Source organism: Molothrus ater, chromosome 1 (assembly GCF_012460135.2).
Source record: "Molothrus ater isolate BHLD 08-10-18 breed brown headed cowbird chromosome 1, BPBGC_Mater_1.1, whole genome shotgun sequence".
NCBI lineage: Eukaryota > Metazoa > Chordata > Aves > Passeriformes > Icteridae > Molothrus > Molothrus ater.
This window is the reverse complement of record NC_050478.2, coordinates 104,327,283-104,351,325: the sequence shown is the minus strand read 5'-3', so window position 1 is coordinate 104,351,325 and position 24,043 is coordinate 104,327,283. Positions and strand designations below refer to the sequence as shown.

Below are 24,043 nucleotides of genomic sequence, written 5' to 3'. Positions count from 1 at the left end.
CAGAGGAATGGGCTGCAGAACACTGGCTGGAAATGCCAGCTGGCTACTCGTGGTTCCAGAAAACCTTTAGGTAAAGACTGTGGGTTTTGTAAGAATTTACAGGGTTTTTTTTTTTTTTTGTGTGGTTTCTCCAATGTTCAGGTAAAAAAAAAGGAATATTACTAAAACAAAACAAAACAAAACAACCCCCCCCAAAAAAAACAAAAAACCCACAAAAACCCCCAAAACCACAGATACTAATTTTAATGATGCATGAGTTCCTAGCAGTTTCACAATGTTTTGTTTGAGATTCTAAAGATTTTACAGATTCACATTAGATTACGTGCTTTAATAAGGAGTAAGAGAATTAGTATGGATAAGCCTGAACTTCTGAAAAAATATTTTAAAGAATGAATGATGTTTGTTTGTGTAAGATACTGTCTTCTGAAAGGGCAAGAAGGAATGCTGTTACTGCCATATGCCTTTTCTCCATTCAGAAAAAAATGATAAACAGATGTTTCCTTCCGAAGGACTTTTTCCAACATAATTGGAGATTAGTGTCACATATAACACTTAGTCAGATTTCCACATGTGTTTTCTGTGTGGTGGAATGTATTGAATGACTGAATATATGGTTTCAAACTAGTCCCATAGATTATATGCCTGCTTCAAGAACAAGCTTTTAAAGTATTTTGTTAGCCAACCTAAAATATTAATTCCAAAAGATGATAATAAAACTTGGTGATATCTATACCCTTTTCCTCTCTTCTAGGCAAAATTAAAAATTACTTTTGACTTTTTCTGCAGTTTATCCTTTCTTGACCTCTGATAATGTTTGTTTTCTGGGTTTTTGTTCTGGATTTTCTGCAGTTGTTACACATTTTGTGTGAAACTGAACATCCAGATTTGTACATGGCTTTGTAAATGAGGTCCTACCAATGACAAGATTCAGATTCATTAATTGATTTATGATAGGTAAAAAGTAGATTGCAACTAAAAGTCTTCTCTTTCTGATTTTCATACAAGGAGGATAAGTTATTTTAATCTAATAGTTTTGAATGTGTAAATTTTACAGTTTTATACATGTTTTTATTGCCTACTTAGATATATCCCAAATAATTAGGTATTTGTGAAACAAGTGTGATAACTGGAGTGTCTTGCAGAACCCTGTGTCATGTATGGGATGTACATTTGGATCCCAGGTCAGTAAAACACGGAAGCACAAACCCACTTCATGCACGTAATTGACTGCCACTGAAGTTTTCAGTGGGAATTCAGGAGCAAATTATTGTTATAGGAGATGCAGTGGTTCTAAGGTGATGTGTATGGACCTGTATTGGTCTGTTATATATGCCATAGCTTAGATCCATTGCTGAACAGGAGGGATGGATGCCAGTTTCTTTATGGCCACTGTACCTTGGTAGGAATTGGTCACTGTGCTAAAACTTTTAGTTCTGAGGTAGTTTTGATAACGTATTAATTATAAATGACTGAAAATAAAAACAGAAAAGACAACAAGCATTAGGCGGTTTAAACCATTATTTCATTTTAAAGAAAAGTGAAGTCAACTGCAGCTTATTAAAACAGATACCACTGGGAATATTTATATCCACATTTTGTTATTTCTGGGAAACAGATGCAGAACCAACAGGAGCACCGGCGCCTCCACCATATGAGAAGAGAATGCAGTTTCTTGAGGATGAGTTGTTTAGACTAACACGGTCTGTGATTGAACTCCAGTCCTCCGTGGCAGGTGTGAATGAAAACCTGAAGCTGACTGTACAGGAAGATGCTAGCAAGATGTTGGTCACTTGGCTGAACAACCTTTACGACCGCCCGGAGCCTGACAGTGCAGTTGGTGGTGAAACAGACACTATTCAGCTGCCAGGCCTCCTCAACAATAAAGATCAAAAAGACCCTTTTATTGATTTTGAAATGGAAGATATAAAAGCTGAGCTAGCTGAGGTGAAAGAAGCCTTGAAGATGAGGAATGATGAGCTGGAGGAACTGAATGGAAAAGTAAAAGGCTATGAGGGACAATTAAAACAACTGCAGGAGGCAGCACAAGGACCTACAATAACAATGCCCCGTGACAATATATATCAGGACTATATAGACTCAAAATTTGAGTCCCTCAGGCAAGAAATAATGGAAGGATTTGAGAAGAAAATGGCAGATCTGAAGAACTCCTGTGACTATAAACTAGAGGATATTCAGCAGCAGTACGACGACAGTGAAAATAACTGTGTAGGGATAATGGGTGTTATAAGAGGAAAAGAGAATGACTTGAGGAAAGAAATAGATACTCTCCGCACTCAGATTCCATCAAACAACTCCAGCTGTTGCAAGAAGGGTGAGGGAAATGACTTTGACCAACAGATGAAAGATTTAGATAAGAAGATTGACAGAATTGTGGAAGCACAGAGGATCTTGAATGTCAGAATAGATAATGAAATCATTCGATTGTCAACTCCAGATCTAGAAGATGTGTTGGGTGAGAGGCTGGAGGAGCTGGATGCAAGGATGAATATTACAGAACGAAATGCTGAAGAACACTGTTTTTACGTTGAGGAGACTCTCCGTGGTGCTATTGCTGCTGAGGTGGATGAACTGAGAGACTTGTTTGACCAAAAGCTGCGGGCGCTGGAGGTCAGGCTAGGCGGGACTATTTTGGAGATTGCCAACACCACGGACCCGGATGGAATGTTTGCTAATCCTGGGCCTATCTTGCCCAGCGATGCTGGATTTGCAAATGAGCAGTTTGCAGCAGAGATGAGTTTTGTGAAGGACAAACTGCTGTCGCTTGAACAGCTCTGTGGGCAGAAATGTCAGCCTGCACCGCAAGGCACCGAGGACCTTCAGAAACAGCTAGAAGATTGTAACGACAAGTACAATCACTTGCTCTTGAAAACAGAGAATAATTCTGTTGTCCTGAGGTCTCTAAATAGCTCTCTTAATGAGAAACTCAACTTAATTAAGGGTAACCAGCGTGACATCCAGAAAATGCAGAGAGATGTACGTGTATTCCGATACAATCTAAATGCCATTGATAAGGATATGAAAAATCTTCAAGATGGCCTGAGTAGCTGCAGGGAGCAGCTTCTGGGTGTCAATTCTACATGCAGAAAAACACAAAGAGGTGTCTTCCGAAAAATTGATCAAATGCAGAGGACATTTGCGAATCAAACTGCTCATTCCAGTGAGAATTGTTGTGGTGAAGTGAAAGACAGACTAGAACAATTGAATGACCATGTCCTGAATGATCTTAGCAAGTGCAAAGAAAAGACCCAAGGGGTCCAGGAGGGTGTTTCAGATGTTGAGAGCAGAGTCTCACATATTGAAAAAGTCTGTAGCAAGCTGGACTCTGTTTCAGACAGCTTGCAGAATATAAAAGAAGGTCTGAATAAGCACGTGAGCAGCTTATGGAACTGCATCCGTGAAATGAATGGAACTATAGCATCGCATTCCACTGATATTTCTGGCCTCAAAAACTCTGTCCAACAGTTTCATAGTCAGGTTTCCAAAATCACCGCAGACATTGAAAGCGTGCTGAAATCTCAGCCTGACACAAGTAAGTTTCTTGCTTATTTTTTTTTTACTTTTTGCTTGTTTGTTTGTTTTTTAACTGGCTTTCCTTTCTGAAACTCTTAGAAAAGAACTAAACAAGGGAGGAAAAAATATTACACAATTCCTACTTTATTTTCGCAGTGACTAATTTTGGCTCTTTGCTGCAGAACACCACAGAGTACTTTGAGTGCTTTTAAAAGTATCCTCCAAAAAGAAAAAAAAAACAAAAACAAAAAGAAGTTGTACATGTTTTTATGTTTACTTTGAGCTAGAATAAAGATAGTGGGAAAAGTAGTGTTTTCGAATAGTGATTGTAAAGTGAATTTTTTGTAATAATTGTCTGTATTATGCCAATTCATTTGATTTGATTTTTTTTTGTTTTGTTTTGTTGTTGAAGATTATTCTGTATTCCTCAGGGAAAATTGAAAAGCAAGTAGAGAAAACTGAAGTCAAATTAATTCAAATTTATTATAAGAAAGATTTCTTCTAAGTCGTGTTCTTAGCATGAGTTTATACTTATAATTCAGCACCAACTCTTTGATCTAGAAGTTTCACAAATGAGCTCTGGCATATCTTGGCATGGCAATATAAGACTTCTGCTTCGTAGCTCTCCCAGAAGCTTGCATTCCCACAAGGTCATTGGCAGTACTTGGCACATTCCAGCTGGCAATGTTTTAGCACCTCAGCCAGTTCTGTTAATAGTCCAGCATGCTGGTGCAAATCCACCTGCACTTTGTTTAAAGTTTGCATTAGAGCAGCTGAGAGGCTGGGACACATTCCCTTTGTCCCGGAACACTGGGAAATGGTAACCTCAGCGTGCTGATGAGCCTTGCAATGAAGGTTTAGAGACCTTGCCAAATGCTACTCTGTTCCCTCTGCAGTTCTTGCTCCAAATTCCAGCAGTGGGTTGTTTTCCTGAAAGTTGAAGTTTACAGAAGGAAGCTGAGTTGCTGTTTTCCTGTTTCTCTTAGCATGATGCAAAATCATAGGAATTGGAGACTGTTTTGAAACTGCACTCTTCAGTTGGTTGATGCTTCTGGTTTTAATTCTGTGCACGTATGAGATAAGTAAGAGGCCAATTTCTGTGACTGGGTAAAATTAGAAGAGGTGCTGAGGGAAGAGCCTGTGCGCTTTTGCAGCTGATGGCGGTTGGGAGAGATCAGATGTGAGATTTTTGAGTGTTCTTTCTGGAATGGCCAAGTTGTGCCTCATGAAGGGAAGAATATCCTTCTCACCCCAAGGCAGAGACTTGAAAACCTGCAATAGGTGTGTTTCTTTTGTTTAATTGTTTAAAACCAAATGTATAGCAGTACTTGACACAAAAAGTCTTTCTGAAGTGAGAAGCTTTTGTGTGAAATAAATTCTCTTAACTTTAAAGGAAGAAGTAGAGTGAAGAAGGACTGTAAATTTCAGATAATTCTTTTGCTGTAATTTTGACTTAAATTCATCAGGGTTAGGACCTTTATCCCTAGATCTTGCAGAAACATCCCAGTTTCCATTAAAATGGAACATGGTGTATCTGTGTAATCCTGTTTCTCATCCATCTTCCCCAAAATTAACTATCACTAAGGACCAACATTGGAGAAAGGTCCAAGATACATACAAGTAGTAATCTTTCTGCTGCTGTTTGAAGCAGTTTCTCAAGCGACCTCATGGGTTGCATTTATCAGCCCCTCTTAGAGTGTATTAAAGAATTAAAAGCCTCTGCACACCTAGGTTTCCATAAAATAATGCCTTTTCAGGGCAGACCCCTCCATCCACCACTGGGTGTTAAAAGCCTGTGGAAGGACAGTGCTGCTGGGTGTGGGGTGCAAGCACTCTGAGCATCCCTTGCTGCTCTGGGGTGCCTCTGGCCTCTGAGGGATTCCTGAAGCACACACTGCAGTTCCCAAATGTTTCCAATTACAATAACACTGTCTGGCACAGCAGCCTGAGTAAGTTTTGATGGCAGGAGTTGCAGAAAGATTTTGGCAGAAGAGCCTTTTTTGGAAGTGATTTTGGGAACCCTGTTACGTGAGTTGGGGTATGGCTTTAACTATTTTTACATTTGTGATCTGCAGCCTTGTCTGCCATACCAACATTATTTGACAGGAAGACCTGAACTTGGATCAGTGGAGAGTTTCTTGTGCACAATTTGCCAGCACATCGTAGCATTCAAATGATGTCATTTGACTTCAGAGGGGCTGAAACAGAAACAAGTTGTTGCTAATAAAGTTGTTGAGGGCAGTAAGGCAAGGATGTGTTGCAAGAAATAAAACATAGAATCTTACCAACAAGCAGTCTAAGCCCAGCAAAGTCAAATGACCCTCATCTTAAAAATATGGCTGTAGTATCTTCCATGTTTTTTATTCAGGGGTTTCAAATGCCTCAAGCCAAACTAACAAGCCAGTTTAGCAAATGACTGTGTATCAGATGCAAACTTAGAGACTAGAAAAGTGCTTAATTTGTTGTAATTCCTGGTGAAGGTCGTGAAATGTGAAATGCAGTGGTGACAGCAGGCAGTGGTCTGCTCTAAGCATTCAGGGAACCATGCATGATGTGCTCTCCAAGGTAAAATGATCCAGCGGCTTTCCATCCACATTAAATGGTGCCTTCCCCCAGCTCTGTGTCTGGTAGTCTAAGTTGTTCTCATTGCACTCTGTTCCTCTCTGAGGGTATGTTTGCTCTTCACATGGCATGAAACTGAAAGCCATGCTAAAGTTGGTGGTCTCTATTAAAGTACTGCCTTTTTTATATATATCCATGAAGTTTTCCAGGAATCAAAAGTGGGGTCTTGCAGCCAAATACAGTGCTGGGAGTGCAGTTTGCTTTGGTTGTAGGTATTTGACCTGACCTGCAATTCCTGTGGTAGTTGTCCGAGTAGCAGGGTGTTGAAACCAACAACAAAATGTTTTCTGATGAAGTTGTGGCCTAAGAAACCAAATGTGTGCTCTGCATTACAGCATGGATAAAATGCAACATAAAATTTTTAATGCTGTAGTGTGAATAGTCATACAGTCTAGGAGTCTCTGGGCTCCCCGTGAGCTTGTGCACAGTGCTGCTTTCTAACAGAATTGTTAAATCCCCTGGGTGTCTATAACAAAATTCAAGTGAGGTCTTTTGGGCTTCTTGTGAGAGCAGTCACAGATTCCTTTACTCTCTAGTTAGCTTTATGCACTTCATTTCTGTGTGTTTGGGGGGCTGAGGAGAGCACCAGAGGATGCTGGTATGTGATGTGGTAATCACATTGTCACTCACAGCAGCGGTGACAAGCAGAGCAGCAAGGATGCTGCTGCTGAGAACAGTGTTCCTGTTCCTAGCCGTGTAATGATCTCAGCTCTGTCCTTGCCTTCCCAGATAGATGGGAGGATGATGGGAAGATTGCGTTCATGGCCTGCTCAGCAAAGTTCAAGCAGATCTCTACTCACATATATCTGATTGCTTCCACTTGAAGTTGAGCTTTAGGCCAGTGATTCTGGAGATAGTGTTATGGAGATGGGACAATTCTGAATATTGCAGTATTCATGTTGCATGCAAGGAAGCAGTTTGCTCAGGATATGGGATTTCAGCAGTTGATTGTTATTTAAAGGTCTAGAAAAGCAAGCAGAGAAATGTATTCATTCTCCCAGTGTCATCCCAAATAATTGTCTTAATGAGGCTTAGCATAATTGACTCAAGAAATGACAAGTACATGCATCCCAAGGTAAAGTACTTTGCCAATTTGTTTTTTCAATGAGGTTAATCTGAAGATTTTAGTTGAAGGTCTAAATCAATGTTTCTGTGGACAGAAGTTGTCTTACAAAGCAAATAATTCTGTTAAAAAAAATCACTTTGATATTTTCAGGGTTTTTTGAAATTTTTTTTAAGATTTTTTTTAATTTTAAGGTTTTTATGAAAATAGTTTTAATCTGCATAAAGCAAACATTTCACTGTTTAGGCCTCTGCCTTGTGGACAGAGTTACTGAGTGAGCTTCAGACCAGCTTTGTGGTGCATTGCCTGCATGAGTTTCAGTTCTCCTGATGGTTAAAAGTCAGCCAGCAAAGATCAGGGAAGTTTTTTCCTAGCAGCCATATCTAGCAAATGAATGCAGGTGGTGTGAGACTATGACTTCAGACAGCCTCCCAGTACTCCTGAAGGCTTATGGAGGCTTTTAAGGCTTTTATGAGACTGAAAACAAGAAATGAAATTCACAAGGGTAAAGTGCAGGTGTGGAGTAGTCACAAAACAGCACGTGGGTTGCCAGTGATGCTGTCTGGACCCCAGCCACGTGTTGGAGACAATACCTGCACAAGTTTATTGCAAGTTCTTCCTCAAATGGGCAGAGTAAGGCTCTCCTGGGCTCCCCAGACACACACCAGAGCCAGGGGAAGCCTCACACCACATCTGCTGCTTGGCACAGCCAGGTGGGTTAGCCCTAACCACTGGTGAATTTGCCTGGGCTGATTTTGGAGTGTACTGAATTGAAATGTTTCATTGTGAGCACCACTCAGAGAGGTGGTCTGTGCTGGGAACCTTGGCAAGCATCTCTGGTATGTGACAAGTTGTATCAGATAAATTTTCAATGGGATGTTTGCCCATTTCCACAGAAACTCACATCCATCCCTGCACCTAAAGACATGTTTTAGTCTCAAAATGCAACCAAAGTAACCTATGCTGAAGTTTAATTTAGCATGCAATTCTCTTTACTCTGTGTAAAAGGTGTCATGGCATCTGCTAAACTCTACACATTTGTAAATTTCTGTTCTTAATGTAAATGTAATTCAACTTTACTCTTGGGAGGGCATTGCATCTAGGACTTCATTTTTATGAATAAACCAGAATTCCTATAAAGAGCTTAGATCTTGACCAGATATACAAATGGAACCATGTTAGAGCTGTTCAACCCTGATGTCATATGGGTTGGCTGCCCCAGTGGAAAAGTTTTTTAATGGTATCTCTTCGATTTAAACAATAAAGAATTTTCTGGTAGATTATATCTTTGAGTTCTGCCTTTATTGGCAGAAAATATTAGTCATGGAAGTACTAGGACGTTTAAGCTTGTTGCTTTTTAAGGTAAGGGGAAAAGCCTCTTAAGTCATGTTCATTTACTGATGTTTTTTGCTCTGGGTAATTTTCTTTATGATCATGCTAGAGGGACAGCCTTGTGCTGAGAGTTGTGGGAGTGCAGTGGGTGTGGTGGGCTGGGGAGAACTGAAGTGAGAGGAGAGAGAGGGAGGGACAGGGAGAGCTCACTCTGGAATGAAGGTACTGCTGGGATAAGTGTGATGCTCTGCCTGTTTGGGGCAGAAAAGCCAAGCTGGTGTAACAATTGAATGAATGTTCATAGGTTATTTGATTGCTTCTTGTCCTGTCTCCAGGCTGTCTTCATTCCTTTCCCTGTGCCATACAGGCTACTGTAAGGAGTGGAGTCTGTAGTACTTCAGGAGTGGAATGGTACTTAACCAGTGCAGTCTTGGATCTCAGGGAACAACTGAGTCCTGTTTTATTTTGAAGTATTTGTTATGCAAAACCATGCAAGCTCATGTTCTATTTTAGGCAAATAATTTTGTATTTTTCCTGCTCTTTCATCCTGTCAAAGGGCGACCAGAAGTACCGCAGCATCCATTGCCACCGAGGCCGCCCGTGCAGCCCCAGCCTGGCATTTCCCTGCTGCCATCCTGGCCCAGGATGCACCCCCCGCGACACAGGATCCCCCTCCTCCCACCACAGCCGAGACCTCCCCCACGCCCAGCTCTGCCAGGGTCAGCAGTTGTGCCACTTCTGCCTGGAACAACCGGCATCATCTTGGAGACTGGGGAGGCAGGACCTCCTGGCACGGTTTTGATGTCTGGGAGAGGGCGTCTGAGGAGTGTGGATGGCCAGGCTGGCCAGAGCACCATGCCCATTGCTGAAGGGTACGCTGGAGCACCAGGTGAGAGAACCAAGCTGGTAATTCATCACTCCTGAGTGCAATTGATGTGTCAGGTCTTGCTGGAGAGCTGACACTGAGATCTGGTGTGCTTTACCAGCCCCCTTTTGGCCTTTCATGGACACCCACTGAGGCTGCTGGGAATGGGTTTTCAGCAGAGATGATTTGTGAATTGGCCTCTGCAGCCTCCAGCTGGCTGCAGGAGTAGGGGAAACTCACTCAGTGCCAGTTTTGCTGCCTTTCCAAGGATGCACAAAGCATGAGGTCAACAGAGATGATGTAAAATCCCTGGTAACTACAGCAGTCTTTGCCGCTAGGGAAACTCAATTTCTTTTTGTCTTTCCGGAATGCTTGCAGTGGATTTAATACATTGGAGTAATAGTTTGGTTCTTTTTGCCATGACCACCCCAGTTTAACAATAATTGAGCATTTCATAGGGGACACTATTTAATAGCTGTTTTGGTAGGTTGCTCTTAAGTAAACCAAGAGGGAGTGGAACGGCGTGCTCTAGAAAGCATCCATGAAGAAAGGGCTGCTTTCTAGAGCACTGCAGTGATATTTGGTCATAATGTACTCTGCTGTGTACTGAGTCACACATATTACTTTTCCTTTGTAGGATATCCAAAGCCACCTCATTCTACCACGGATTCACAAGGTAAGGCAGTTGTTTCCTAGAAATATTTCACATGGGTTCTTAATGTTTATTTCAGTCCCTGGAAGGTCATGGCTGAGAGAGAAAAATGTGTTATTTTTTAGTATTTAAGTTTAGCATTGAGGAAAATCTGATCAATTTTTGCTAGACCAAAGCATTAAAACATAACCTGTATCTTTTGAAAACCTAGAGGTAGGGAGAGGAGTTAGGTTTTGAAAAATCATTTTGGGTTCTTGCTACTTACTTCACTGTGTGTTTTTTAAATACAGAGAGTTTGTATTTTCTAGCTAATGTCAGTATGCACCTTTCGTATGCCTTCTAAATTAGAAAATAAAGAGATATTTATGATTATTTTATTATTTCTTTATTAAAACATTAATAAGGCCAAAACTAAGATCTTGAATAACTGCTGGCATCTTACCCTATTGCATGAGGTTGTTCTCCTCTTGGGAGAGCTTCTGGCTTTGTTACAGTCACCAGGGCTCAAGTTCTGACTTCAGTGAAAGCAGAAGTGCTGCCACTTACAGTCACTGATTAAAATGATTCAGAATGCAGTTTTCTTGGTTGGCTGGGGTGCTTTTTTAAAAAATTTGTTAATATCACAATTTATTTAAGAATTTGTATGATGAACAGGTATAAAATTTATGTGGGACATGCTGGTTGGCCTAGATAAATATGTTGATTGGGTGCTGCCAGCAATGCAGTCTCATACTCAAGATATTATCAAACCCTGGGGAATGGTATCCTTGATCAAAGTATTTCCACATCCTCTTCAAAAAAAGTTATTTCATCTAAATTTGTTTGAGGAAATAATGGGCGATAGATGGAAGTAAAACATAAGGGCTTTATGGAATTCAAAAACCTACTGCCCCAGGACTTAATTTGATGGCCATAACAAAATCACAAGTACACTTCATGAAGAATGGTCTGGGGACTGACAAAAAAAGAATTGTAAAGAGTTCATGCTCTCATTGTGATATTTATACCTGCTAATTAAAATTCCATCATAGCCTTAAAGCAATCTTTTTGCATTTGAGGATTGTGGTGGTAAGAACAGGCAGCGATAGATGAGGTTTCTGGAAAAGGATAAGAAGTAAAGAAACATTCGTTTATCTTGATGCCAGCAAAGCCAATATAGATGTCTAGATTTCTGTGATAAATGGATTTCCTGGGGGTTTTCTTCCTATTGAAATTTATAGAGAGCAGTGTTTTAATAAGTTTATGCTAAAACTGTGTGAAACAGTAGGTGGATGTTAGAAGTGTTGAAAAGGCAGGGCAAGGCAGGAGTGCACCCATCTGCTGCTTGGTGGAACATGTTGGTGGAACAGTTACCACCCTGGGATCCAGAGGGAGGTGGGCTTGACCAAGGAGTTCATTTTCCTGATCCATGCCACTGAATACCTATCTAAATACAAGGTATTCCTGCTGATCTGTCCTTAAAATCCCCACAGTGTGCCTTGCAGACCTCAATGGCAGATAGTCAGGAAACAGAGGGATAAGGGTGGTACCAAAAGCTGTTAAGACTTTTGTGGAGTTGGAACATTTACATCCACTGTCCCTAATCTGGACTGGCTGGATTGATGGGCTGAGGACAATTGGATGAGGTTCAACATGACCTCAAATACCGGATAAGTACCAGGTGCTGCACTTTGGCCACAATAACCTGCTGCAGGGGGCAGAGTGGCTGGGAAGCTGCCCAGAGGAAAAGGACCTGAGGATGCTAGTCAGCAGTGGCTGAACATGAGGGAGTGTATGCCCAGGGGGACAAGAAGGCCAATGGCATCCTGGCCTCTATCACAAATAGTGTGGCCAGCAGGACTAGGGAAGTGATTCTTCCCAGCATTTGGCACCGGGGATGCCACACCTCAAGTGCTGTGTCCAGTTCTGGGCCCCTCAATCCAGGAAGGACATTGAGGTGCTGGAGCATGTTCAGAGAAGGGCAGTGAAGATGGTGAAGGGTCTGGAGCACAAATCTGATGAGAAGCAGCTGAGGGAGCTGGGGGTGTTTATCCTGGAGAAGAGGAGGCTCAGGAGTGACCGTACCGCTCTCTACAACCACTGAAAGGAGGCTGGAGCCAGCTGAGAGTTGGCCTCTTCTCCCAGGCAAGCAACAGGACAGGAGGACATGGCCTTAAGCTGCATTAGGGGAGGATTAGGGTGGACATGAAGAAGAGTTTCTTCACAGAAAGGGTGATTAGACTTTGGAATGGAGTGCCCAGGGAGGTGGTGGAGTCACGGTCCCTGGAGGTGTTTAAGGATGTGGCACTCGGTGCCATGGTTGACATGGTGGTGTTCAGTCATAGGTTGGGCTTGATGATCTCAGAGGTTTTTTCCAGTCCAATTGAGTCTGTGATTCTAGTTGTCAGTGTCTGATGAAGAGAGAGCATTCTGGGACAGAATTCAGCAGTTAACAGTGCTGTGGAAATTAACAGCTGGGGAAGGGAAGATTTTTGGCTTATCAGAGGAGGAACTTACTGTGTGAATAGGGCATCAAGGAATCCTTACTGTCTCATTAGCTCTGGACCACTGCTTGTGATGTCTTTGACAGTCTTCACTCAGTGCATTTTGTAGTACTGAAATTCAAATTTGAAAGATGACCAGACCTTCTTGTACTATAATTCCTAATATAAGAAGCTTGTACTCTTAAAATGGCCTTCTGAGTACTCTCTTTCAGTTCTGTTTCTGAATAGCTTCTGTTACATAAAAGCATTGCTCAGGAAGAAGGGCAGATTGAGGGCTCCAATGCTCCAATTCTGTCTTCTGGGACTAAAGTAGCCCACTTTCATGCTTTTCTTGAATGTTGAGGCATGATTTGCATCTTTTCAGTACCAGAGTATTTCTTGATTTTTATTTTTTTTTTATTCCGTAGCTATTAGGAACAGTAGGTAAGTGCTGGAGCAATATTCTCTTGCTGCAGTGTGAAAGGATGGAATTGTAAGAGCAGACAGATATTACTAACAGACTCAGCAGGAAAGTATGTGTGTCTTCATAAAACACCAAGATATCATCCACATCAGAATCACTGTGACTTAGCAGAGCAGCTTCATTGAGCACTGGCTCGTGGAAATCAGTGTGGTGCTGTGCTGCATGGCCAAGCCATAGGCAGGAGGAATGTTTCTGAAAATGACACGTTAAGGTCAAATTGGAGAGCTTAAAAAAATAGGGAAGTGACAAATTGCTTGTATTTTTGTCCTATTTGCTCTAACAGAAATTACACACTTTGCCCTCATTTAGATTTAGGAGTATTGACCATATGTGAGAGGAAATTTGGCAAATCCTCCTTACTCCTGCTGTATCCAAGGGACTCAGGGACTCATAAGTGTCCACTGACATATGAATTATGTACTTAGGCTTTCTTCTGTGTCAGTTCTTGAAGAATCCTCATTCCAGTTGCTGAGCAGTTGTCCACAGCCCCTTCATATTGTTATTTTTTTCTCCTTTCATTTGATAGCAAATGCCTATGCTGTGTGCTGTTTTGTTTTGCTTAATGATCTTTTTTTCCTTTTCTTTCCTTCTGGCCCTTGGGCTCTGTGGGAGGCATGAACTGTGCTTGGAACCAGGAACACAACCAGCAGATAGGTGGAAGTAGATGTAACCTAACAAGGGCCACCCATGCATCTTCTGTGGTTTTTGACTCCCCAGAATGCATTACAGTAGCACAGATTGCCAAGAACAGACTTACCTGCTCCTGCTTACCTGCATGTGTAATATCTCGAGTGAAACCTTCTTGAATGCATCTGAAGTCAAAAGAGCTTTTTCCTCCCCCAAAAGGGGGAGTAAAACTGCGGCTGAAACTTCCGTGAAACGTTGTCTGCCTGGCAGTTTCTTCATCAGAGCTTAGCCTGTGGTTCACAGCTTTAAAATGCTTTAATTTTTTTTTTTTTTCTGATGTTTATACTTCCACAATATTGACTGCTTAAGTGAAAGTAAGTGTCCAAGCCTGGACCTTCCTTCAGGAAGCTGAACTTTGCATGAAGAAAAGTGTTTGCAAGAGGGGACATGTAGGAGAAGGTGGTGCAGCCCTCTGTAAAGTTTTGAAAAAGCAGTGCTGAGGTGTTGGTAGGAATTATGAAAACTTCAAACAGGCAGCACAACTCCATCTAGAAGGTGGGAAGAGGGGAAGAGAGCACAGACACACTGGATCTTTACTGTGTGACCTTATATCACCCCCTGAACTGATCTACAAGATATTTAGACAGGTTTAAGATTTCTCCTTTGAATAGATACATACGGTGTGCTGAACTCAGCTGCAGGTCTGAAGCAATTTCATCAGCTTAGCAACAAATAGTCACTTCTAATAACTACTCTAGCAATTAGTAAAGGAAAATCTTGAAGGAAGCTGTGAAGAGTGAGGGCAGGAATCACTCCTTTATTCAGATGACACCAACCCAAACAGGGCTGTTACTGCTCCAAAGCTGGCAGTGTTTCTGGGCAGGCAACACGTGCTTTGTTCCATTTTGCGGTGTTACTGCAGGGGAAAGAAACCTTTTGTGTGAGCCAACAATTTGAGGTGTGTTTTCAGTTAATTTCAGTCTCAAGGTAAGCTGAGAGTAGCTTTCTGTGTAAGCAGCATTGTGTTAAGGTGGTGGAGCTTTACAGAAGCTGTTTAAGTAACTAGGCTTCCTGCAATTAATTTTGGTACTTTCAAACAACCTCATCTTAGCTTGCAGTTGCACCTGCAGGCACGTTGGCAGGTAGGAGTAATGAAAAAGGGCTTCTGTCTATCTTCTGAGCTTGAGACAAAATGCTGAATAAGAAGATTTCCAAAGATACATGAGGCAGCTGGTTAACAGCCCCTGAGGGAAATCAACGTGGTTATCTGCCAATTCTGAAGGTGCAGGCATGTCTTCCCCTTTGCCTTCTCCTCCCCACCCCCCAGGCTGAGTTATTCAGAAAAACAGTGGATAGCAGAACATTTGTATATCCACATTTTAGGTGAAGTTATGTGACTTTTTAAACTTCAATTTTAAGCAATATCATCTGAATTAGATTGGATTTTAAGAAAAGTGTTTTTACACTGGTCAGGCACTGCAATGGGCTCCCCAGGGAAGTAATCACAGCACCAAGCCTGAGAGAGTTCAAGAAGAGTTTGGACACTGCTCTCAGGCACAAGGTGTGATTGTTGGGGTGTCCTGTGCAGGGCCAGGAGTTGGACTTAGATGGTTCTTGTGGGTCCCTTTCAATTCAGGATTTGATGAATTTAGCATTTGTTGCTGATGGGCATCTCTGATTGAGAGGGAGAGGACAAACATTAATTTTAAGGAAGGCAGAAGGAGCAGGGTGAAACAGCAGCTGTGGACAACTCTAGGGCATTTGTTGTTTAGCTACTTGCCCAGACAAAGCAGCAAGAATTGACTCTGGCAGTGTGTACTGCCTTAAGGAAAATGTTTAAAGGGAAGGTATTTGGAATGGGACTAATAAGTGACTGAGAACTGAACACTTGATATTAAGTCAGTCTGTTAAAAGTAAAAGTTTGTCTTAATTGTCCAAATTATATTTCATCCAACTCAGTCTAACAGCAGTGTTCATCTAGCAGCTGGATAGCCACTATAAAATACCTAAGTGTCTGTTTGATCTGCTGAGAAAAGAATTAAAAATCGTCAAGTGAAAAGTCCCCCAGAAGAGAAGTGATGGAGAGAGACCAAAAGTTCTTTTTGCATTAATACAGAAATGTTATATATTCTTAAAGGCATTTTCACTAGGCTTTGGCAGAAAAAGTGGGAGATCTAAGCTGTGCACAGCTTTTCAACATGACAAGGAAAGCTGGCACGAGCTATAATCTTTGGCATTCCTATGGCCATTGTGATAGTGATGGAGAGTGGAGATGTTGAAAGGCAGCCTCTGTCCTGAGAAAGGTCTTGGACAGAAGCATTACTGAATTGAAGGGTGCTAGGATTTCTACTGCCAGCCTTTGCTAGCCATGTACTATTTCCTTAGAACAGAAAACAAAAACAAACAAACAACAACAACAACAACAAAACAAAACAAAAAACCCCTGTGGCCAAGGCAGGAGCTTCATGTTGCTCAGTACATTTTAAGGTGAGACACCTGGGGCCTGGGCTAGCATATGTGTTCTGCTAATTCTGGCATCCTGCAATTGGCAGGATTAGTCCAAGTGGAGTATGTGCAAGAACAGATGAACAGACAGAGGATTATAAAGCATCATAGGGACATGGCTGTGTTATCATCTTGATGTGATTCTGACTTGTGTTGTTACCCATTTCAGGACCTGCCACTGCTGCTGTGCCCTCTCTGGTGTCATTTTCTGCTGGGCTCACACAGAAGCCTTTCTCCAGTGATGTTGGCGTGGTTCACTTCAACAAAGTGCTTGTGAATGATGGGGACTATTATAACCCCAATACAGGTAACAGCCAAGGAATGCACCCCAGATATGCTGGACAGGCAGGAGCATGGGTTACCAGTGTTCCATGTTACCTTAGGCCTTGCTGGTACATTGAAACCAAGTCCATCTAAACCAGACACATGGGGGTAAAAGCTTCCTGTGGGTGTGGACAGGCACATGCTTTCACAGCTGGTTTTCCATGACTGCCCAGTACTGCTGAGGCCCAGCTCACTTCTACATACACAGCTGGGTGTGCTCCTCAGCCCACCTGAGCCCAGCTGAGCCCAGGTAGCAGAGGTGAGGTTCCTTACTCATCCACTTCACTGTGGCTGGGGCACGGACAGGGGAGGGGAGAGGGAGAGGTTCTTCTATTGTCTCTCCAAGGTCCCTAACTGGGAGCTGCCTCCTTCTCAAGCACAGAGTGCAAGCTGTGCCTTCGCCTCCATGACACTGATCAGTTGGTCACCTGCCCAGGCTGACCTCGTTGGGTGCACGAAGCAGTGGCTGACCCACGTGGCTTTATGTTTGTCACTGTGCTTAGGGCAGTCAGGTGTCCCCGTGTTGAGTGACTGTGGTCAGTGCAGGCTGTCTCTGTTCCGCAGGCATTTTCACGTCGCCGTACGAAGGGCGCTACCTGATCACGGCCGTGCTGGCCCCGGAGAGGGACGAGTACGTGGAAGCGGTGCTGTCCGTCTCCAACGCCAGCGTGGCTCAGCTCCACACTGCTGGCTACAGAAGGGAACTGCTGGAGTATCACAAACCCTACTCGGGGAAACAGACCTGTGGTGGTCCTGGGACGTTCCACCTTGTTCTTCACCTCAAAGCAGGAGACGAAGTGAACGTCGTTGTAACGGGAGGCAAACTGGCCTACACAGACTCTGACGAAATGTACTCCACGTTTAGTGGAGTTCTCCTTTATCCTTCCATTTCTCATGTTTAGGTTTACCTTGAACAGGGGAGAAGGGTAAGATATTCAGAAGAAATTAAGTGTAATAAAATTCAAAGCTTTAATATATTCAGTTTATATATTTGATTTCAGTGATGGGTTTATAGTCTATATGGAAACATTTTCCTTGTCCCTTGTTAACTGAGGTAGCTACAAAACACACATTTCTGTAGCTAAATGAACTCCTTCCCAAGCCCTTTACCTGTACAAGCAGAACAATTGTTTAAACAAGAAGTGTGTTCTCAATAGATACTTCTCCACTGTGCTCCTGCTATTCCCTAGTCAATTGCCTTTGCAATCTTTTCCCTAGTTTTTCAAATTGTTCCTAGTGTATCAAAGTTTACATCTTTGCTCAAGTTTACAGTTGTGGTCAGCTATTTTCATGTTTTCAGTAAAGCAGAGCCGAGAAAGTGAAATTGTAGTGGATATGGTTGATGACTTTTTATTCCTTGTAGTAATGTGCGTTGGCATAATCAGTTTGTTCAGTGCAATTGCAAACTGTGGTGGTGCAAACCAAAATGATATTCACCTGCATCAGTTTTCTTTTTTGCCTTTAAGGGCCAAACACTGTGCTAGGAGACAAGGTGAGTGACTCAGTCAGGTGGAAGCAGCAGCACAGAGAGAAACTTGCCTCAGCTTTCCACTGGGAAGATGTGAACGCAAGGTGCAGTTGCTACTACTGAAAGATTCAGAACAGTTATTGTCTATTTATGGAGTAAAAAAGATGATTGGTTATTCATGACACTCTTGAGATTAAAGCTTGCTGCTGGAAATTAATAAAAGAGGTCACAAAAATCAGACTCAACTTTGCTTAGCTAGAAAAGTGGTGATTTTGAAAAATTTTAAAAATTTTACAAGGCCTGTTTCTGGCAGTCCAGCAGTACTTGCATTAGAAGGGAAGTTTGTGTCTTTGGTGCACTGTAGAAGACAAATCAGAGAAAAAAAAAAGGTTGATAAAGGAAAATAGTTTTATTAGTCAATATTGTCAAATGCACAAACCAACCCTCTGCCAGAGTTGTTGTGACGACCTCCTGCATCAGTGCTTTCGAGTGAGGTTTGTTTTAACACTCAGCATCTGTTTATATGGATAAAGCAGCCTTCTTAGCTTAAACAGGTAAACACATCTGAGGCAGCAGTATTTTATTTTGCACACTAGCCACTTCTCAGTGGAGGTAACAAAAATGATGCTTTGGCTCTTAGGAGTTAGCATTTCGATCACTTCTGTGGCTGAAATCCAGCCATGTTTAACTGAGAGCAGGACTGTATATTCATTTTTCACATGTACATATATTTGTCACTTGTACATTCTTTGTATCGGCTGACCTTTTTAGTAGTCTGTTCATGCCACATAGAGCTGTATTTATCATAGTGGTTTGTGTAGTGTATTTTCCTTATTACAAATGCAGAACAGCTGTTTGTAGCCTCAGAACAAACATTTTTTTTAGGTGAGGGAAGAACTGCCTGCGCTGTAAAGCAGTACATTGTATTTAGCTGAAGATCTTCCCATCTGAGGAGATCAGATGAAGACTTGTGCTTTTGTTACTTAGTTTTGGAACAGATACTCCCTAATAACTGTTTCCAGGCAATGAGTTGAGGCCTTCCCACAACAAACTATCACATCCTGGAAGCTGAACTGCTTTAAGAAGAGCAGGCAAAAAAAGCTTTCTGTCCACAGGGGACCTCTGAGTCAGTCCTAGTGCAGCTAGGGTTGCACTGGGGCACTTGTGAGCACAGGAAGGAAATTGTGGGTGGAGTTTAAAGCACCTGATTTGGGAAGATCTCTTGACACCTGATTTCCAGAAATGACGGTGTTAGAGATAAGCAGGAGCTGGGGCAAGCTGTGTTTGCAGGGGGAAGGCTGTTTCTGACAGAGCAGCTGGCAGGCAGTAGCCAAAGATGTACAGTGAAATTGCACTGATGGAAGGAGCCGCCTCCATCCCGTTTCCCTGCCTGTGTTTCTGGACCTGAGCATTAGCACACAGTCAGCAACTGCACACTCGTTCAAGGGGTGCTTAACTTTCTTTTGTCCTTTCTGTCCCATGCCTTCCTAGGGCTCAGAATGGTAGGGACAGACAGGAAGGGTTGTTTTCTGTGTTTTCAAAAGCCAAGCGTATAATTCGCTTTTTCTTCGTTTTAAAAACATAATTTCTTGTTACGTACAAAAGCCAGAGAAGCACTTTTCCTTTCAGGATATTTTTCACTCTCCTCCAGAAAGCTGTGTTCTCTAAGAAGCTGGCTCCAGACTATGTATGACTCAAGATTATTGTTGCCTGTTCTAAAAATGACTCATGGAAACAAACAAAATGAGCTGAGTGCTTAGGGAGACCTAGCTGGCAAACACAACCTTTTTGTTCCACCTCCCCCCAAGTGAGAAATTTTTAAGAATCATCAGTGCAAGTTTAGTGCTGAGTTGCAAATCAATTATTTAATTATTATCGATCATTTAATTATTACCTAACTGCTCCAGGAGATTCCTAAATCCAGCTCACAGATCTTCACATGCCCAGTTCTGCTAATGGGACAGGGCCATCCTACACCAGAAAGTTTCCCTTTAGACCCAGGATCTGCTGCTGCCTGTGCTGGGACAGTTTAAGCATCAAAATGCAGCGTAACTGGTACTTGTACACTGCTGTAGGGCATTCCCTAAACTGAGTCACAGCAGGGCACAATCTCAGCACCTTATTTTGAGGGCACCTTTAGACTTTTGAGGGACAGCTTCCCATTCATCTCGAGCTGTGTGGGTGGGTAAAGCTATGACCTTTTACAAGGAACCTCTATCTAAGATTCCCACCTTTGTTGAGAGGGATTTGACCTTAATTTGCACTTCCTTGGTAATTGCTGTAATCAGTGTAGGTGGTTTAGTTCCTCCTAATGAGGTTATTTTCCTGGAGCTAACAAGTGGAATATTCACTCACCTGGGAAGACCACAGGGATGTAGCCCATCAACAGGGAAAGGGAGAATAAAACCTGAGTTTGTCTCTGCTCCAGTCAGTGCTTGGATTAAATATTAATAATGCAAGAGCTGGAAGAGACTTGGGCACAAATGCATTCATAGCCCTGACAAGGGTTGGCTCCACACAGAGCAGCCCAGCTTCAAAGAAGGGAGTAAGAGCTCTGCTCCAGAATACCTGAGCCTACTGACAGAGCATTTACATCTGGTGAGAATCAGCAGCAGCACACGGAAAGACCTGCACTGAAAGGAGAATTTCTCACTGTGGGTTTATGATTTGACTGCCACATCCAGGAGAACCCACAAGCTCAAATAGGAAGCATCTGTTAACTGAGAAAGCCTTAAAAAAAATCCAGGAGGTGGGAGCTCTAAGATAGGACTGGTGCCTGTCTCACAGATCACAGTGCTACCTTTTAGAGCTGCATTGTAGGTAGTTTAGTAATGCAGTACATGAGAATTGCAAAGCTCTTAGGCAATACAGTATCTGTTGGGCCCAGTGCTCTAATTTGACATCAAAAGAGGAAGAAACTCAGGAAGAATAAACTCACCTACCAATGCTGTACAGGCAGATGTGTGTCTGACAGTCCCTCAGCCAGGCACGAGGCCCCCTGGTTCCTAGGGACTGCAAATATACAAACCAGATGAGTCTCCAGGGCAGCATCACTTGTGAGACAGGTGAGTTCCCAGAGGCAGGGCTTTAGCAGCCAGAACATCTGAAGCCAAGCCAGCATGCTGACAGCCAGAGAGACTTGCCTCTGGCCAAATGTGGCAAGCCTATCCTAAAACCCCAATGTGACTTATAAATCAGTCATATCCCCAGGAAAGACTGCAGCAAAGCAGGAATGCCAATTTTCACTGCAAAAAGTGTAAAAAAAATTCTACCTCGTTATTTTAATTTGCTATTAAGACCTCTGGAGACAGCAAAGACATTTTTCTACTGTCCACTTTGAGAACACTCAAAGCTATGAGGACTTTCTGTGGTATTCTATCACATTTCCTTTCAGTGTACACCAAACTAGTTGCACCAGGCTAGTTTGTGCTAGTGTCACTGAGACTCTAGTTGGTTTGATGAAACCAGCTGGCCCAAAAAGAAAAATTAAAAATAGTCAAGCAAGCTGTAGGTGGAAAGCATAAGAAAGCAGCTTGAAACAACAAGCCCATCACCACCCCATGCAGCTTTAAAATGTGCTGGGAATGCAAGGTAAAGAGTTCCCCAACTACAACCAGGAGATTCAAATCAGGATTGAACTCTTTCCTGAGAATACAGCATGCATTTGGAAGTGATTGCTTGCTGATTATCTAAGTCCTTGTATTACAGCCCAGTAGTGGCCATGGGTTCTCTCACTAAAACTAGAAATGCATTTACAGTCTCAGCTGGAGATGGGAGGAATCTGCACTCCACTGAGACTTGCTCAGCAGGTACAGGTCAGCTGCTGGTTGCTCCTGGATGATGGCACAGAGTTCAAATCATCCAGCTACCAGGAATACCTGAGGGCAGTCTCCTGTCATCACAAGACAGACTTGTGCTCCAGCCAACATAACCTTTTTGCAATGTACCCTGCAGACTTGGGATGCAGAACAGCAGCTCTGCCAATTTTTTGTATATGGGAGATTTCAAACAACACCCTGTAACATGTTACTGCATAACCAGGTTTTGGCATTTATTTCACTGTCTTGATTGTGAAAAAGGAACATGACTAACATTTTTCAGCAAAAAGAACAGTGCATTTCAAAGTATGCTTCAGGGTGTGCATGTCTATACATATATTCATGCATATATAAAAATAATCTCAAAGGGGGAGAGAAATATCCAGGAACATGAACAAACTGTGACAGAAAACAACTGCAGATTATGTCCAAATAAAGCCTACCTCTTGTGTAATGCCTTGATGCTCCTTTTGCTTTCCAGGGAATACAGCAGCACTGTAAGCCAAAATTTTTTTCTCTTCTCTGCCTCCTTTAGAACTGCAGGTTCTGGCTTCTCAGTCAAGCTTGCATGTAGATTTAAAATGATTTTTCAGTGTCAAGCACTGTGTCACATAGACTTTGTAGTACATAGAAGTTCTGCCAACACAGCTCTTGTCCATCTCAGTTGCTCAGTCACTGTACTGATTCCTGGTATTTCAGTTGCAAGTATTGCAAGGGACCTACAACCATCACCTACTCCAAGTGCCTGACCAATTCAGTGCTGGACAAAAGCTAAAGCATGTTGATCAAAGGCATTGTCCTTTGCCTTTAATGCCTCTTAAACACTGACAGGCTTGGGGATCCTGAGATGGCCCCTCCATTCCTCCAGCATGGCAGGGGCAGAGCCCACAGGGGCAGGATGTGGCATCTGCAGGGCTGAGCCTCCTGCCACTGCTGCAGTGAGTCTGTGCCTGCCTCACAGCAGATGGAGCAAGGGCTGTCCATGCCTGGGAGTGCTGAGCAGCTGCACAGAGCACTCAGGCTGCACTCCCCTCCATCCATGCTGCTGGCATGGGGTGTTTCCCAGTGACTGAGAGTGCGGACAGCCAGCCATTCCCATGGCCCTGGCAGGACCCCCTTCTTTGTGGTGCATCAAAGCAGCTTCAAGTTCAAGAGCATGGGGAATCCAGGGTGGCTTCCAGGGAAAAGGAAGCGTCCAATTCCATGTGGGGAGAGCACCTGGCTGCCTTACACACAAGAGATTCCATGAACACTGTAGTTTGGGGATCTTTGAGGGTTGTTAGTTGTCTGGAATTTGTTTGGTTGTTCATTTTTACCAATCGCTGACCTTTGCATTTGTCCTGGTTCTGGGTTTGGACAGGGTTAAGTTTTGCAGCAGGGGTGAGCAACTGGATATGAATTGTACACTCTGCTGTTCCTATCACTGTTGTTACTGTTCCTTATTTCACTGCTGTTTCTAGTAAATTGTTCTAATCTCAACCTGTGATCTTCAGCTCTGTGTGCCTCCAGCTGTCATTTCCAGCCCTCCACAGGGGAAGAGAGGGAGCTGGAGGAAGGGTGAGAAAGCTCAGTGGTCTGGGGTATTTCAGTGGGAATACAAAATTGGGGAATACCATTCCTAAACCATGCCAACACTGCAGAGCAGAGCTGCTCAGAGCTCCTGTACATCTAGATCTCTCTGCAAGGCCTTGTCCCTTGAGAGTGAACAGCATCTCCCAGCTTGCATTGTCAGCAAACTTGCAAATGGTGCATTCAGCTCCTGCATCCAGCCCATTGATAAATACATTGAACAGAACTGGCCCTGGAATTGAGCTTTGAGGAGCACCACTGGTCACCCATCACCAGCCAGCAGCAGTTCCTTTCCCTTTCACCACAACCCTCTGAGCCCTGCCCTTCAGCCAGTTCTAGGCTGAGCAGCTCATGGTGTTGCTTGTGATCACCAGAGCAGGTACACAGGAAGTATCATCAGAAGTGGGAAATGTAAGATTAGAGGCCAGCAAAGTAGGAAGGTGAATTAAAAAGAGAGGGCAGGGAAAGGTTGGCTAAAAGATACAACCAGAAAGAACAGGAGGTGTACCAGTGCTCAAGCGTGACAGAAACACTAGTGGGGGCTTGATTAACTTAAGGCAAGGGAAAGGAGCAAAAGCAGCAAGGGACTGCTTAGGAAACACATTGCACAGGAGTGGCCATCCCTGCCAGGCAGAAGACCCTGAAAAACCCTTGCTGTGTCCAACAGTGAAAGCTCTGAGCACACACAGCACAGGGGACATGTGCCCAGAAAACCCAGCTG

General features: G+C 43.0%; 1 protein-coding gene across 1 annotated transcript in view; it reads left to right on the top strand.

The window, feature by feature from the left end:
- EMILIN2 (elastin microfibril interfacer 2) overlaps nucleotides 1-23,232 on the top strand; it is a 37,509-nt gene extending 14,277 nt beyond the window's left edge. The window contains exons 4-8 of the mRNA XM_036378707.2: nucleotides 1,616-3,550; nucleotides 9,105-9,437; nucleotides 10,051-10,089; nucleotides 16,313-16,450; nucleotides 17,032-23,232. Of these exons, the coding sequence (XP_036234600.1) occupies nucleotides 1,616-3,550; nucleotides 9,105-9,437; nucleotides 10,051-10,089; nucleotides 16,313-16,450; nucleotides 17,032-17,369 (2,783 nt within the window). The 3' untranslated portion in view covers nucleotides 17,370-23,232. The remainder of the gene's footprint in view (nucleotides 1-1,615; nucleotides 3,551-9,104; nucleotides 9,438-10,050; nucleotides 10,090-16,312; nucleotides 16,451-17,031) is intronic.
- The last annotated feature ends 811 nt before the right edge of the window (nucleotides 23,233-24,043 follow it).